The 12,461-nt window shown below is 36.8% G+C and overlaps 1 protein-coding gene across 5 annotated transcripts in view; it reads right to left on the reverse strand.

Annotated features, from left to right (window-relative positions):
• Positions 1-12,461, reverse strand: part of LRRC7 (leucine rich repeat containing 7) — a 379,203-nt gene that overhangs the window by 228,159 nt on the left and 138,583 nt on the right. For all 5 annotated transcript variants that reach the window (XM_074961545.1, XM_074961546.1, XM_074961548.1 and 2 more), the window contains exon 4: positions 3,148-3,265. In XM_074961545.1, coding sequence (XP_074817646.1) covers positions 3,148-3,265 — 118 coding nt within the window. The remainder of the gene's footprint in view (positions 1-3,147; positions 3,266-12,461) is intronic.

The following is a 12,461-nucleotide window of genomic DNA, read 5'->3' on the forward strand; positions in this document are numbered from 1 at the left end:
AAAACATTTGCAGCGTCACATCTTGCCATTGTTCCCTGTGTAGAACTGCCACTGAAGCAAGCAGGAATTTAACTTTTCCATAAATAGCAGGACATAGCTCAAAAAATCATAACCATGGCAGGGTTAGCAGACTTTCAGGTATGGCTACTGGTGCAAGTAGAAATGCACAACAACATTTCTAGCAGTGAGAACTGCTGATATTTTCTATTCACTGACCCTCCTCCCTGACTGGTTAAAATGTTAGAATATTTTAAGTACTTTATCTGTCTGTAACAGTATGACAACTGTCTGTATTCTAAGTAATGTGAGTCATCAGTTGAAGTTATTTGATGTTAATTTTTTTCATTAGACATGACATGGAAACAGCATCTGTCTGTTTACTCTGTGAACGGAGTGAAATAACCCACGAGGTGACAAACTCAAATGCAAAATCAGCTATAGAGTGCTGACACAAGAAATATTACACCTGAGCATGTCACCCAAGGACTAGGAGATTACAGTCCTATGCTGTTAATGGAAACTAGTAGCTTTGTGCCATTTCCCAGCCACATTCTATTTTTTAAAGTAAAGTCTAACCTTTTTCCATTTCAATTTTAAGTATGATCTTTATTTTGGGGATGAAAAAGCAAAATGTCCATACCTGATATAGTGTGTTAGAATAACTTTACTAATATTTGGGTATTTATCTTCCCCCAGAATTAAAAATAAGATTTATTTTCTACTAACTATTTCTGCCTTTCATTCATTTTTGAACTTTTGTCTTTTCCTACTTGTACTTCCTGTCTTCTCTGGCCTCTTTGTTTACAACTCTAACCTTGTCCTCGGGTAAAATTTTCAAAAGCACCTTAAGACCAGTGATGGAGAATCCACTACAAACTGTGATAAATTGTTCCAATGGTTAATTACCCTCACTGTTAAAAATGTGTGCCTTATTTCAAATTTGAGTTTGTCTAGCTTCAACTTCCAGCCACTGGCTCTTCCTATACCTTTGTCTGACAGATTGAAGAACTTTCTATTACCAAATTTCTGTTCCCCCTGCAGGTACTTTTAAACTGTAATCATGTCAACCCTTATTCCTTGAGCAAGGAAAGTGGACACTGAGGGTTATCTGTCCTGCTGCACTCCATGGAGATGAGCAGGGGACCCAGGTGCTGATTTTATTCATTCATTTCACTATCAGTAGTTTATCCCCATAATCCTGCTTCAGAAGGAAACTGAAATATTTTCAAAGAAATCTCCAAGCAGCAAGCAATTTCCCTGTTCTCAAAGAGGTGGGATTTGTCTACCCTCCCCTGCATGGGCTCTCTCTGAGTCTCTCAATGAAGGAATTGGCCTGGGACTCAGGGACAGGTTTCCCAGAAGCTATACCCTCTCTCTTGCATGTAATCCATATGGGCTAGATAGATCTGTGTTTCCTTTGGAGGTCTCAGCCTTGGGGCCTATTATCCCTTTTCGCATTCTCTGGTGTTGGCAATGCCCATGGTGTGTCCAGTGCCCCTCCATCCATGACCCATGGGGAAGAAGAGAGGGAGACAAAGACTGAGCTCTGTAGTCAGAGGCATGGCTGCTTGTACAGGCTAGAGAGACTCAGGTGCAATCTTCTATCCAGTTCACTGCCCTTCTGGTTTCACACCACGCATGGAGATGGGGGACAGGTGGCTGCTTGCCCCTGGAGCCACCTTTTTTCCAGTCTTGCCTGGCTACTGGCCTGTAGGAGGGTGGCACCAATGCAACCCCGTCAGGCTTGGGCTTCAAGGGAAACTCTACTCACAGAGCTGGCCAAGCTCCATTGGAGACACTTGATAAGGGGATAAGTAGGACACTCAGGCCCTTCCATTTACTTCTGGATTTTCTCGCCTAGCTCTCTCCCTGGCTTTATCTTCACTATAAAAAAAGTTGTATTCTTAACTCAAAATAGCATGTCCTGCTAGCTCGTGCAAAAACTATACCCTGCCTTGTCTTTACTAGGATTTTACATCAAGTTACCTAAGTTAAGAATAGGCCTTTTTTCATAGTGAATACAAGCCCCCTGAAGTCTGCAGGGGCAACAGCCACTGCAAACACCTTGGAAGGGGAAGTGGAGCCAAGGGGACAATCTCCCCCAAAGGCGAATGCAGCTCTGGGATGTGCCTGGGAGTTGGACAGAAATTTATGAACCAAATTGTTAGTCAAAAATTTTGAAAAAGTTTGGAATTTTCCTCTGAAAAGCTCTACAGCAGGGAGGTCTGGCTGAGCCATGGGCCACTCTGGAGACAGAATAAAATGGAGGGAACTTAATAGGACAGAGTATCCCCCTGCTGTTAGTGACTGACAGGTCTAGTTCTGCCCCTAAAATGCAAACAGGATGAAGAAACGTATATGTGGACCTTAGCACGATGAATATCTACTGTAAGATTCACTGTAAGTCACTGTAAGATTCACAAGAAAGCAGGAGTAGGAATCAAAATATATTTTAAAAACAGTTTTGACCAGACTAAAATGATTCAGGTGTACAGTGCCAAAAATAGTTGTCTGGGTTTTGTTTTTGGGATCTTCACCTACACCAATAATGAAAATCTGCTAGAAAAGAACATCCAATTAACTAATATTGTTACAGTGAAAAACTGAACATAAACAAATCCATGGTATGGTACTGTCATCTGTCTCTTAATCACACCATAATTCAAGCTGAAACTGGAATATCACTAAAATTGTTTTAATTCCAACATTCAGATTCATTGTTGACTTGCTAAATAGTTAAACTATTTGTCATATGATTTTATTTATTTTTAAATCTCACTTTATCTGCTACTGTATATTGTGCATTGGGAACATATTAATCCTTATAAAACATAAAATGAATTTCAGGTTCTATAGCTATTTTACGCTATCAAGGCCAAATTATGGCAGGCATTGCACACAGATGTATATTGGAGGGTGGGGATGAAATCTTTACTGACCACAGTGAAATGTCAGAGAGCCCACTAAAAGGAGTGAAACTACTTTGGATGTAAACAGAAAGCAAAATTTAGTTCATTTGTTTTAGAGTTTTCTAGAAGAGTAATTTTTTCATTCATTTAGCATTAAAATCTTATTACAGCAATGCTATGCAAAATGTTCAAAAATTTCACCACAAAATTTCAAATTATTTTGCTGTTGTGTTCTTACCATTTTTACTGATGTCAAGTTCCTTGAGATTAACTAAACTAGCAATAGTGGTTGGCAGGCTTGAAAGGTCGTTGTCTGGTATACTCAGTTTACGCAGAGCTTGACAGTTGAACAATTGCTACAACATGAAAAAGAACAATTGCAATTAACATGGTTTAGTAAAATTCAGTTTACCATTGTTATTTACACACAGATGCAATAATAACTGTATCATAAAAATACTCTGAGGACAGCAAAATAATAAGCTAAAAATAACCAATCAACCTATATTAAAATTGTTTGGGAAGACATACTTACATATTACATTACATTTTAAACAAGGAAGATTACCCAGAGATAAATGTGCTGCTTACAAATAATTCCTAATGAAGTATAGTTTTAAGATGGACCTTTATAAGTTTATGAATATGATTATATGGTGGGGTTGCTCATGATAGCAGGGGACTGGTCTTGATGATCCAGGAGGTCCCTTGTAGTCCTATAATTTTATATAAATCATAGAGCTATTTGAAAATTTTTCAGCAGAGCTTTTTTCCATCAGAAAATGCAAATTCTTCAAAATAAAAATGTTTCATGTGAATATGTCAATTACGATGAAATTTTTGGTGTGAAAAAGATGAAATATTCATTTCAATTTTCTCAGTGTATTTCAGAATTGCCAATAAGGTAAAATGTTTCATTACAACTTTATATTTCAATTCAATTTGCTTCAACGTTTATATTATATTAAAATATTCATTTTAATGTATTATTATTTTTCATAATTTTCACTCCATAGGAAATTTTGAAAGTTCTGTTTTTTGTTCCAATTCAAAACAATTTTTTCCAAGTGTTGGAATTTCCCATGGAACAAAATTTCATTTTCTGACCAGCTCTAATCAATATATCATATGGTATGCATTTATACTGATGTTTCTTCCATATAATAGCAGTTGTTATCCAACTACAGCAACTTCAAACCCAAGATAAATAGTAAAATAATGGAGACAATACTGTACTGAGCAAGAGATGTCTCTAGGGCTAGAATGTGTCATTTAGACACAGTCCATTGTAAGGGGCAAGTATAGAGCTTTTTTATGAGGAGTAAGCAAGCTGCACCTTTAAGATGGGGAAGCCAGCTCTCCATCACTCACTCAATCCATTCCTCAAGCTGGTGCAGGTGTGGGGGTGAAATCATAGCACACCCTCCTCCCTTGGGGTGGTTTGTCTCCCCCCATGGATGCATGCAGGGAACAGTCCACATGCTCTCCAGACACAGGGACTGTGTGCTCCTATTAGTATAGAGGACATATTATGGAAAAATAGACTGGGAGAGGGGAGGACAGGAAAACTCAGTCCATGCCTGGCTGGCCTGACTGTTAAAAAACTGATGTCACCAGAAGCACCACCCTGCATACAGCTGGCTTCAGATATCTGCGAAGTGACCTCTCCCCTAGCCACCTATCATACAGACTGCATATATCTTGCAGTGCATAGGTGCTTAACCCCAACCCCTCATTTCTGTACTGCAGATTCTTAAGCTGTTACCTTGTAAAAATGAGTTTGTTATTACTAGTCACATTAATATGATTAGAAAACAAGTTTACCCAGTGGTCTTTGAATGAGTCTATGGATTCCAAAAAGAGCTTTCTCTCCTTTGGAAGAATCTTCATGACTCTTCAGAAGTTAATGATATTTTCAAAACAGCTTTGATACCTCTTTTTTGCAATGTTTCATATCCAAATGACGTTTAAATTTGTACCCAAATGTCTATTTGAGAATGTAGCTTGATTTGATTACCAAACTGAGCAAATAAAGGAAACTGGGTAGCAGGGAATTAATCCACAAATGATACTCAAAAGCTAATGTGAACTAAATAAGTCATTTAAAGTAAATTTTAGCTCATTTTCAGGCTTTCACTTCTTTTGAAAACACTATAACTTTACATCTGAGCCTTTTAATAACAAGAACCCTCTGTGTTGCTTTTCAAGGCAGTCTACTTTCTCCAAAACTGAAAGTCCAAAACCAGCTTTAACCCAAATGGGAATCACACGAATAGAATATAGGCAGAATGAAACATATAGGACAATGACCACCACGAATTTCTAAGAAATAGGAGTGTTTTTTTTAATTGAAAGGCTTCCTTTAGACTTCCTCTATGCATTGACTAAGACTTTTGCTGTTAAGCCTTCTCTTTTCCTTTCAACAAAGGCATTATCCTAAGAATTGCTTTTATGTTTATTACAAAAATATCATACTACGGCTGTCAAGCGATTAAAAAAATTAATCACAATTAATTGCACTGCTAAATAATAGAATACCATTTATTTAAATATATTTGGATGTTTTCTACATTTTCAAATATATTGCTTTCAGTTACAACACAGAATACAAAGTGTACAGTACTCACTTTATATTTATTTTTGATTATAAATATTTGCACTGTAAAAAACAAAAGAAAAAGTATTTTTCAATGCACCTAATACACGTACTCTTTATTATGAAAGTTGAACTTACAAATGTAGAATTATGTACCAAAAAAACCTGCATTCAAAAATAAAACAATATACAACTTTAAAGCCTACAAGTCCATTCAGTCCTACTGCAGCCAATCGCTCAGACAAACAAGTCTGGTTACAATTTGCAGGAGATAATGCTACCTGCTTCTTGTTTACATCACCTGAAAGTGAGAACAGGAGTCTGCATGGCACTGGTGTAGCCGGCGTCGCAAGATATTTACATGCCAGGTGCACTAAAGAGTCATATGTCCCTTCATGCTTCAACCACCATTCCAGAGGACATGTGTCCATGCAAATGACGTGTTCTGCTCGATAACGATCCAAAGCAGTGCAGACCGACTCATGTTCATTTTCATCATCTGAGTCAGATGCCACCAGCAGAAGGTTGATTTTCCTTTTTTGGTGGTTCAGGTCCTGTAGTGTTGCTCTTTTAAGACTTCTGAAAGCATGCTCCACACCTCACCCTCTCAGATTTTGGATGGCACTTCAGATTCTTAAACCCTGGGTCAAGTGCTGTAGCAATTTTTAGAAATCACACATTGGTACCTTCTTTGCATTTTGTCAAATCTGCCCTGAAAGTGTTATTAAAACGAACATGTGTTGGGTCATCATCCAAGACTGCTATAATATGAAAAAAATGGCAGAATGTGGGTAAAACAGAACAGGAGACATACAATTCTCCCCCTAAGGAGTTCAGTCACACATTTAATTAATGCATTATTTTTTAACAAACATCATCAGCATTGAAGCATGTTCTCTGGAATGGTGGCCAAAGCATGAAGGGGCATACAAATGTTTAGCATATCTGGTAGTAAATACCTTGCAACACCAGCTACAAAAGTGCCAAGCGAACTCCTGTTCTCGCTTTCAGGTGACATTGTAAATAAGAACCAGGCAGCAGTATCTCCCGTAAACATAACAAACTTGTTTGTCTTAACAATTGGCTGAACAAGAAGTAGGACTGAGTGGACTTGTAGGTGCTAAAGTTTTACATTATTTTGTTTTTGAGTGCAGTTATGTTACAAAAAAAAATCTACATTTGTAAAAATCTACACTTTCATGATAGAGCTTGCACTACAGTACTTGTATGAGGTGAGTAGAAAAATCTATTTCTTTTGTTTATCATTTTACAGTGCAAAAATTTGTAATAAAAATAATATAAAGTGAGCACTGTACACTTTATATTCTGTGTTGTAATAGAAATATTTGAAAATGTAGAAAAACATCCAAAAATATTTAATACATTTCAATTGGTATTCTGTTGTTTAACAGTGCGATTAATGATGATTAATTTTTTTGAGTTAGTCGCTTGAAGTAATTGTCATTAATCGACAGCCCTATATCATACCCATGTAGAGGGACATTTTCATTACAAAATTAAGAAAACTTACACTTCTAAAAAAAAAAAACAATTGCAGAGCTGGGGTCTAGGACACATACTGTTTACCCCTGCTCCCAAACCTATTTGTGCATTTCTGCTGTCTAGCCACTGGTACAAAAAGGAAACTGCTCTCAGGAGAACAGTGTATTTCTTAATAACACTATGTACAAAAACACACTCCTTTAGAATGCAGATAAAAATCAGCACCACAGCATTCTCTGTTTTTAAGAACTGCAGCACTTCTAGAGAGGACTATGGAGTCACATAAATATAGATACCATATGGACTGTAGCTACAATTTCTAGCCACTAGAGGTCTTCATTACTTCAAACTAATACATGCATCCGATGAAGTGGGTATTCACCCACAAAAGCTTATGCTGCAATATGTCTGTTAGTCTATAAGGTGCCACAGGACTCTTTGCCACTTTTACAGATCCAGACTAACACGACTACCCCTCTGACACTAATACAACAGTAAGCTATGGTATTTTCACTAAATCATAGAAATGTAGGGCTGGAAGGGAACTCATTGAGAAGTCATCAAGTTCTGCTCTTTGCACTGAGGCAGGACCAAGTAAATCTAGACCATCTCTGACAGGTGTTTGTCTAACCTGTTCTTAAAATCCTCCAATGATGGGGATTCCGTAACCTCCCTATTTCTAACTACCCTTTTACTTAGAAAGCTTTTCCTAATATCTAACCTAATCTTCCTCACTACAGATTAATCCCATTACTTCTTGTCCTAACTTCAGTGGACATGGAGAACAATTGATCACTGTCTTCTTTATAACACCTCTTCACATAATGAAGACCATCAGGTCTCCCCAAAGTCTTCTCAAGACTAAACAAGACAAGTTTTTTTAATCTTTCCTTATAGATCAGGGTTTTCTAAGCCTTTTATCACCTTTTGTCACTCCCTTCTGGACTCTCTCCAATCTGTCTACGTCTTTCCTAAAGTGTGGCACCCAGAACTGAACACAATATTCCAGCTGAGGCCTCATCAGTGCCAAGTAGAGCGGGTCAATTACCTCTTATGTCTTACATACAAAACTCCTGTTGACACACTCCAGAATGATATTAAACTTTATCGCAACTGCATTGCACTTACGACATTGGGATTTTTTTTAAGATAGTTGTCATTATTCTGGTGTTCTCACTCCTTTCTTTCCTTAGAACCATGAAATCTTTCATTTCATGATCACTTTCACCCAAATTGCCTTCCAGCTTCAGATTCACAACCAATTCTTCACAGTTGGTCAGGATCAAGTCTAAAACGGCTGCCCTCCATTCAATTTTCTGAAACAAAAATTGTTCCTAATGGATTACAGGAACTTATTGGAAATTTTGTATTTTGCATATTACCTACCCAGATGTCTAGGTAATACAGTCCCCCACTACTATCATATCTTGTGTTTTGTATTTTTGTAAAGATAGTAGACCCCTACCATGATGTCACCCCTATTTTCCCCCTTTTATCTTTCTCCTGATATTAGTAATATTATAAAATTCACAAATTGTTATCTTCTCAGTTATATTTATACAGACTCATTTGACAGAGGGTGAACTATTTTTACAAAAATTAGAAAAGAGGTCCAGAACTTCGGAAAGTTTGAGAGCCATGGAACTGTGATCAGGCATTTGGACTGGTGAATAAAGAAGCCTAGTGAAAACTAATTTCCATTAAGAAAATTATTTCTTCTGGAATAATTCTATAATGCAACACTCTCAGAAAGAAATTATAAGTAATAGCAGCAATAAGGCAAGAGTGGGAATACATTTGAACAGGCACAAAATTACTTTAACAACCATTTAAAACCTTATTAAACTTTTAGACTTTTATAATCGTGCCATTAGAACTCAAACCTTAATTATCAGACAATATGTCTTTATAGAATCATAGACTCAAATATATGTAGGGCTGGACGGGTTACTGGGAGGTCATCTAGTTCAGCCCCATGCAGTGAAGCAGGACCAAGTATACCTAGACCATCCCTGATAGTTATTTGTCTAACCTATTCTTTAAAAGGACTGGGATTCCACAACCTCCATTAGAAGCTTATTCCATTGTTTAGCTATCCTTACAGTTAGAAAGTTTTTCCTAATATCTAAATTAAATCTCCCTTGCTGCAGATTAAGTCAATTACTTCTTGCACTACCTTCAGTGGATTTGGAGTATGATTGATAACTCTTAACTCTATAACAGCCCTTAATATATTTGAAGTTTGTTTTTATTCCTTTTAGGCAGGAAACCAAGTGATGCGAATGGTGCTGTGATTTAGGTTACACAGTGGATAATTCTATAATTTTCAACTTCTTGGTTTCATGCAAATAGATCTTGAAGGCTCTCAGTGCAGCTATGGTAAGGTAAAATATTGTTCTTTAGACTCTACCGATATAGACATAAATTAAGTCAACATAAAATGGATTGGTGAATGGAATGGAATGGGAAAATTAAATGTCAGGATGACAAAGAAATATTACTTTTAATTTTTTTTTCAGAAGTGCAAACAGAGCTCATTGTTGGGCAGATTCACAAACTATTCAACTCTCCCTGCTAAAATAATTATAACCCAGTTGGAAAATTCAATGCAGAGGAACTTTGCAGGTAATTTATAATGCCTACACACTTATGTACATGAGCTGTACTTCACCAGGGCCCTCGCCTTATTAGACAGAGAAGGATTGCATATTTTCATGGGATGATCAAGTCTACTTTGAATATTCAATTTCAGTGCAATTTTTAGCACCACTGATCCACTGTGTACTTTTTTTAAATAAAGAGGACATAGCCTTTGAAATGAAAAGTATCTCCAATTTATCACATACATTTCATCTTGAAACAGGACAGTCTGCTCCTTTAAAGGCCTATGTGAACAGGGAGCAGGGGAGTTGGGCTTCCTTCCCGTTCTGGTACAAGCAGGTACAGAGAATCATCTGGTACAGCTGGAGAGCGTTCAATGATTGGGGCTGATGATTCCCAGCCAGGGGATATAAAGGTGAGCCCCAGATCCATGAGAGCAGGGAGGACCAGGTGAGGTCTTGGAGTGCACTCTCCTGTAGCTGCAGTGGAAAGCTGTGAGAGGGAAGGAAAGCCCTACAGACCCCTAGCTGGGGAAAGGTCCAGTGCATCAAGTTAACGGTTGAAGAATTATTTGAATTATCTTAATTGAAGAACAGAACCATTTTTTATTGCTCCAGTTTCTTTTTTGTATTAAAGAACAAACAAAGCCCAAAAGAAAAGGCCACAGAATTAACTGGTAGTGGCCAATTGTTAGTCCCCTGCACTTATATTAACTTAAGATGAATTATTTTTCAGTTCTACATTTTTCCAGACTAGAAGGAACTAAAATTTTTTTTTCATTTTATATACAGGTTATAGGATTTCTCCTCAATTTCTCTACTTCCTATGCAATATAATGAAGAAAATGTTCTTGCAGAAAAAAATTCACATTTGGATAAGTTACATCCCTATTTTACTGAAGAAACAATACAGTGTTATGTTCCTTTCAATTTCACTAGGTACATAAAGAGGATGTCAGCCTGTTCAACTATATTTGTACAAAGCCTTCACTGAATCACCTTATCCTTTTGAAGTTGCTACCCTATTTTAGGATTTTTCATCTGCTACAAATTAATGTGTCACCCAGCCAAAACCTAAAAGCAAACTGCCTTCTGCAGTGACAAGCTGATTTACAACCCCCATTCATTTCAAACATGCAGGGCTGGATTACCCAATAGGCAGACTAAGCACGTGCTTAGGGCACCAGCAAAGCAGAGGGCACCAATAAAAAATCTCATTTTTTTGGAAAAAATTTGATATTTGGTATTTCAAAAAAAGCATCGAAGTAGACATCATGAGAAAAATCAGAACTTTGTTAGACTTCCTTACACTCCACTACACACTCTTCCCCGTTTTTCTGTTCTCTTTTTATTACTTATCCCCACCTAAACCAGGGAGGCGTCCTATTAACATAGATCGAAATAATGCGAGGAAATCAGATCCTGTCATGTTTTGCAATAAATTTATGTTTTATTATTGATATATTCTTCTGAGTTATATGTACTTGATTTGTTTTTTCTTTCTTATATATATATATATAATATATATACATAAAAATAGTGTACGTTGTGTAATTTTTTTTTTAAGTTCAGAGATAAGATAACTGAGATAAGGGGCAGGATGAAACGTAACCAACCAAGTGGAACACAGAAATATAAACTGGCGGAAGAAAAGAAATAAAAAACTAGTGAAATTTTCCAAAATCTTCCGGAGCTGACATCATTTTTCAAAGCGAATCCATCAGAAGCAACATCTCTCAGTAGCACAGACATCGTTCCAAAACCTGTAGGTGTTTCAGAGACTGACCCTTCTTCTATTGGTGAAACAAACACCATTCCAGAACATGTGGATGTGTCAGAGACTGTAACTGATCATCCTACTCCTATAATGGCTTATCACAAATGTGACCTCATGGGGTTTTCCAGTCCTGCCAGTCTTTCCCTGAAGAGGGAAAGGACTCATGAAAATATAGTCCCAATTGCAACAGTAACTCCAGGACATTAAAATGAAAAGTGAGAAAATTAAATCCGTAGATTCAGCATGAAGACTACCTGAGCATAACGTACCAGAATCACAGAAGGAATGGATACCTTAAAGAAAACAGGGAAGCAGAAAAATCCAGAGAAAAGTATACTTGAAGGGCAAGTGTAAGAGGTCATTCAAGCCAAACAAATGACTATCAGAAATTGGTAAGAAGCCTGCACAATAACTGGTGCAGTCTGCTGGATGGTCAGGGAGTAAAGGAAGCAATTAAGGTGGATAAGGACATTACAGAGAAGCTAAATGATTTCTTTATATCTTTTTTTAAATCTGTAGAAAAACACAAAAGTATCTGGGTTAATCAAGACTAGAGAAAGCCTTGAATTACTTCAGAGGCACTTAAACCTCAGTGAATGACAGACAGAATTCAGTGTTAAAAAATGAAAATTAATTCTCTCTGGAATCAAAAATTTGAACTCCTTATGCACACTAATGGACAAACTCAATGAAAACTTTTGCTCAACGTGTTCGGTAAAAGGAATGCAATTGAAAGTACTGAATATACTACAATGTCATTATATAAAACAATGGTACACTCTCACTTGGAATATTGTTGACCTTAATTTATAATAGACATGGCAGAAACAGTAAAAGTTCAGAGATGAGTGATAAAATGGATCTGAAGCATGGAAAGACTTTCATCTGAAGAGAGAATGTAAAGACTGGAACTTCTGAGTTTATGGAAGTGATTATTAAGAGAGGACATAACAGAGTTATTAAAAATAATGAATCTTATAAAGAAGGCAAATTGGGAAGTCCTATTAATGTTTTAATATGATACAAGAACAAGGGGAAGTTCAATAAAACAAATACAACAAATTTAAAATTGATAA

This window comes from Natator depressus, chromosome 8, assembly GCF_965152275.1.
Source record: "Natator depressus isolate rNatDep1 chromosome 8, rNatDep2.hap1, whole genome shotgun sequence".
NCBI lineage: Eukaryota > Metazoa > Chordata > Testudines > Cheloniidae > Natator > Natator depressus.